The 5,176-nt window shown below is 43.8% G+C and overlaps 1 protein-coding gene across 2 annotated transcripts in view; it reads left to right on the top strand.

Annotated features, from left to right (window-relative positions):
- Positions 1 to 5,176, top strand: part of LOC109388630 (zinc finger protein 77) — a 37,786-nt gene that overhangs the window by 5,101 nt on the left and 27,509 nt on the right. Inside the window, exon 2 of one of the 2 annotated variants that reach the window (XM_019653516.1) lies at positions 3,263 to 3,391. The exons of the other annotated variant lie outside the window; for it this stretch is intronic. Coding sequence (XP_019509061.1) covers positions 3,355 to 3,391 — 37 coding nt within the window. The 5' untranslated portion in view covers positions 3,263 to 3,354. The remainder of the gene's footprint in view (positions 1 to 3,262; positions 3,392 to 5,176) is intronic. 2 annotated transcript variants of the gene reach the window in all.

Below are 5,176 nucleotides of genomic sequence, written 5' to 3'. Positions count from 1 at the left end.
TTCAGCATCTTAGCTGTAGAGGGCAGTGTCACTGGCCCTCATATGTGGGATCCGAACCGGGGCCCTCTGGCGTCCCAAGCCAGTTCCCAGCCATCGTGCCACTCAGCCAGCCCTGGCATCCTTTTTCATTTCTAGGTAGTGCACTTATTTTCTCCCAGATTATGGCTTATCATTTATTTTTTTTAAATAACAAAAATTCAACTGAGTAAATTTGAAAGTCTGATTGGCTTTATTAAACAATTCATGAATTGGGCAGCAGCAACCCATCTAGCAAGTAGAAAGAAGCTGCACAGGGTTACAAGAAGAAATGGGATTTTAAAGGCAGGGCAAGGAATTCAGAAGCAAATAAACAAAAGGGACAAAAAATCTATGTAAAGATTACCTCATTGGTGCTGACCAGAAAATTCCAGACTAATCTGTTTAGACTACATTCCTGGAGGAGGTTGAAACTGCAGTTAGGTCAGGTCTTAACTCTTGTAGGCTTAGCACCAGTCATCCATTTGTAGGCTTAGCACCAAGGAATTCAGAAGCAAATAAACAAAAGGGACAAAAAAATCTATGTAAAGATTACCTCATTGGTGCTGACCGGAAAATTCCACACCGATCTGTTTAGACTACATTCCTGGAGGAGGTTGAAACTGCAGTTAGGTCAGGTCTTAACTCTTGTAGGCTTAGCACCAGTCATCCATTTTGGGCCTGTCATTTCTTTTTAAAAATCTTTATTCTACATTTTGATGGACACTTCTTGACATTAATTCACTTAAATTTCTCCAACCCTCTCTTTATTCTTTTTTTTCTTATATAAGAAAATTCCCAGCTCTCAAGTTGTAAACACGTTTGCTTGTAACTTCATCTCAGTGTGTCCTTCTGTCGTCTGTCACAGTTCAATCTACAGTGAGTTGGTTATTGTACATAAAGTTGATAAGGACTCCTTATTCTCTGTAGGTAACCACTTGTCACTGCCCCACATGTCACAGTGTCATCTTATCTACCGCTGCCCAGGAACGCCTGCTCTGGGGTAGATCCACTTATACAAAACTGTGGGACTATCACTCCATTTCTTTCCATTAGTGTAGATGCCCATCCCTCTACTAAGGCCATTCTATTGTAATTACTACATTTTAAAAGCTTTGATGTCTGTTTAGGAAAATCCCACCACGTTGTTTTGTGGGGACTCTTGGCTATTCGTATTTTTGTCTTCCAATTTAGATTTTAGAAATAGTTTTTGTAAAATTCAAACAAAACAGAAATCAACCAAAGCCCAAACAAATCTGATTGTATTATAGATTTCATGGAATTTGCTTTAATACTCTTGTCTTGTTTGGGAAAGCTGACATGGGGGTGACATTGAGTCCTTTTACTGAGAATATGCAACCATCTTTCTATATAGTTTAATCTACTATGGTGTCATACCATCCTGTAATTTTTTTCATTAAATTATTTTATATCCTTCATTAGACATATTTTAGGAACCTAAAGAAAATTAATTTTAATAGCAATTAGTTTAGGAGTCTATTTTAAAATTTTACTTAAAAAAAAAATTATTTTAAAGAAATTTTTACTGGGGAACACTGTGTTTTTCCAGGACCCATCAGCTCCAAGTCAAGTAGTTGTTTCAGTCTAGCTGTGGAGGGTGCAGCTCCTTGGCCCATGTGGGGGTCAAACTGGCAACCTTGGTGTTATGAGCCTGCACCCTAACCACCTGAGCTAACCGGCCGCCCCAAAAATTTACTTTTCAACTGCTTGTTTCTTTTGTTTGTTTGTTTTTTGTTTTGTTTTGTTTTAATTGGGGAATCGAGGGAGGGGAACAGTGGCGGGGAATCAGGGAAGGGGAACAGACAAGTTGCTGTCCTTTTGTTCTTGAGTCTAGTTGTGGAGGACGTCGCTTCACTGGCCTATGTTGGTATTATCATTGCACTCTTCCCAGGTGAGGCCGACGCTCCCCGGTGATTGGACTGCTGCTTCCAGCGGCTCATGGTGGCTCATGAAAGCACACGCCCGCTGCCAGCCAGCCCCACTGCAGCCTACGCCGTCGCAGGCAACTCACAGCAGCTCAGCTCCAGATCAAGCTGTTGTTCACCATCATAGCTGTAGAGGGTGCAGCGTCACTGGCCCTCATATGTGGTATCCGAACCTGGGTCCTGCTGCTCAGAGCTGGCGTCCCAAGCCAACTCTTTTTTTTTTTTTAAGATTTTATTGGGGAATTGGGGGAAAGGAGCAGTGTTGGAGAATTGGGGAAGGGGACCAGATGAGTTGTTGTTCTTTAATTTTCGTTGTGGAGGGCACCAGTCGCCATCTGGCTTCCCGGCGGCAGCTCATGGCCCTAAGGTCAAGGTGCTGTGTTCAATCTTAGTTGCAGGTGGATGTGGCCACCATCCCATGTGGGAGTTGAACCAGCAGCCTTGTTGTTAAGAGCACACACTCTACCCACTGAGCCATCTGGGCGGCAGCTCAGCTCAAGGTGCCAAGTTCAGTCTTAGTTGCGGGTGGGCATAGCTCACCATCAAACAGGCAATCTTCTTGTACACCAGCTGAGCCATCCAGCCACTTGTTGGCAGCTCAGTGAAAGCTCAGGTGCAGGTTCACTGGCCCATGTGGGAATCGATCCGGTGGCCCTGTTGCTCAGAGCTCATGCTCTTAAGACAACTTTTAACCAACTGAGCCACTCAGCCGGCCCAGGAACTTCTTTTAGCAGCAGGTGTGCTGGATGCAGACCCTGGCCTGTGTCTGTGCCCACAGTATCCTCCTCATCCTGGGAGGGATTGTGTCTCTGCCTCTGGCAGATATGAGGGGACTCGACCAGGCTCCTTGATGCTGATGACTTCCAGTGGGGAGAGCTGTCAGATCAGGAGTCCTGGAAATCTGTGTTGACATCCTGACATTCTGGTTCCAGGTCTTGGAGCTGACAGGGAAGTTACTTCTGAGTAAGCCAAGTATCCATTTCTGTGTTACCTGAATGACAAGTTCATTTTTCAGCCTTTACCTTACTCCAGAATCTGCTCCATCTCAGGAAAAATCATTTTATAATTATTTGAGGAGAAACTTTTATCAGTTGTTGTCACACTCTGCTTCAGGGTTTCAAGCACTGACCATCACCGAGTGTCCCCCATGTGGTTTACTTGCTCATTGTCATTTCTCATGAGAACATGAGCTCAGGAGTCCTGGGAATTGAGTCCAGGTCCCTGATTGTCTGCCTCCCCCTCCTCCAACACACATTGGTGAAGATGTGCCTTGTTTAACTAGAACACGTGGGATGTTTCAGGACGTGGTGGTCTCTGCAGATGTGGCTGTGAACTTTACCTGTGAAGAGTGGGCTTTGCTGAATGGTGGACAGAGGAACTTCTCTACAGAGAAATGATGCTGGAGACCTGCCGGAACCTGTCCTCAGTGGGTGAGGACAGCTTTATTCCTTCCCTTATTTTAGGGAAGACATATTTCTTACAGCTTTTATTTCTTATTGAGGCTAAGGAATGAAAATATGTTGAAGAAAAGACACTGTCCAAGCCTTCATGGACCCTAGCTACCTAGAGTCAAATGGTTTTTTCATGATAACAAAGTTTCATGTATTAATCTATTTATTACTCTTGATGAAAAGCCTGTGGCTCCCTAATTTTACATGTGAGCATTGTTCCTGTGTCACTTGGACCTGTGAGAGCAGCTTTGTGGTTTCCGCCCCTGAGAACATTGCACTCTGGTTAATACACATTTGACAAGATGATCTTGCTACAATTACACCCACACTTACCCAACATCACTGGCCTTGAAAATCATAGAATCAGCCCTTCTCATGGAATGTCTGTTGCCCTTCATCCTCCCTATGAGGACCCTCCAGGAGCAGGGCAGCACCACACACACTATCCAGTGGCATCTGGGGCCATGAGAAAGACTGCAATTAGGGCCTCTGTGTCTGAACAACCATACAGCAACAGCCTTTGGGAGGAACAGGTTCCGGGTAGAGGATGACATTTGTCCATGAGCATGAGAAATATGACTCAATCTGCGTTTGAGAAGGGTGACGAGTGTCATGTTTCTTTCTTCCCTGTTGGACTTGTAATCCACCCTCAGCTGGGAAGACATCCTGTATGTCCTCTTGTAAGGGGAACACTTGGGCATGTGCATTTTTCTCAATACTTTCTACTTTGCATTTTTGTAATAATTATCTCAACATCAGGGTCCATTTCTTCTGAAGTATTTCTTAGTGAACAGGCTGCCATTTTGACTCATTTTACCTGTTATTATAAAGTCCCAAGTAGCTGAGGTCCTCAGAGTTTTCCTTTGTTCACATGTCCAATCCTTATAAAATTTGTTTACATTTGGGACCAATATATGAACAAAAGTCCACTATGGTCTATTTACTGTCCTCTTTCCCAGCATCTTGATCCCAAGAAATTAAATATGGTGCCATTGTTGCAGATTGTTTCACACAGAAAACCAGTGTATCATGTCCTCAGGGGAATATTTTGGAGAGTGAAATACCCAGTGAAAAAAACCAGTAAGATCCACAGGAAATAACTCCTGGTATGTTTTTAGAGAACACTGGACATTTCATAACATTAGAGATCAGCAGCAAATGCAGGCGAGGCATCTGAGGTAAGTGACACTTCCACAGGGGGAAGGAGAGTCTCAGCAACATGTCACATTTTGAAATTTGTGAAAAAGTGTAAACCAACTAATCAATAATGTACTGAGAGAATGCCCACCAGACACTATTTTATAAATGTGATGTATAAGTTGAATGTCTGAAATGGAATTCATATGGAAACTGTGATCAGGAGATCCTGGATATAAGAAAGACAGAAAGTTATGGCTCTGTGTGACTCCTCAGCTAGAGCCTTAAGCTTGTTCCATGTTATAACAATGCAGACAGTGCCGAAAACATACCTATGCCATGGAAATGGCAAAGACATTGTCAAAATAATCATCATCAATCAATTATTATCCAAGACATCACTTCTTTTTTTTAAGATTTTTATTGGGGAATTACGGGGATAGGAACAGTGCTGGGGAATTGGGGGAAGGGGAACAGACAAGTTGCTGTCGTTTTTGCTCTTCAGTCTAGCTGTGGAGGACCTTGCCTCACTGGTCCAAGCTGGCACCATCATTGCGCTCTTCCCAGGCGAGGCAGATCAGTCGCCGGCTTCTGGATGGCCGCTCACTGCGGCTGCTGGCCGCTCAC

The sequence above is a fragment of the Hipposideros armiger genome, unplaced genomic scaffold (assembly GCF_001890085.2).
Source record: "Hipposideros armiger isolate ML-2016 unplaced genomic scaffold, ASM189008v1 scaffold_202, whole genome shotgun sequence".
Taxonomy (NCBI): Eukaryota; Metazoa; Chordata; class Mammalia; order Chiroptera; family Hipposideridae; genus Hipposideros; species Hipposideros armiger.
The sequence above is the reverse complement of the archived record's forward strand: the minus strand, read 5'-3'. Positions and strand labels throughout refer to the sequence as shown.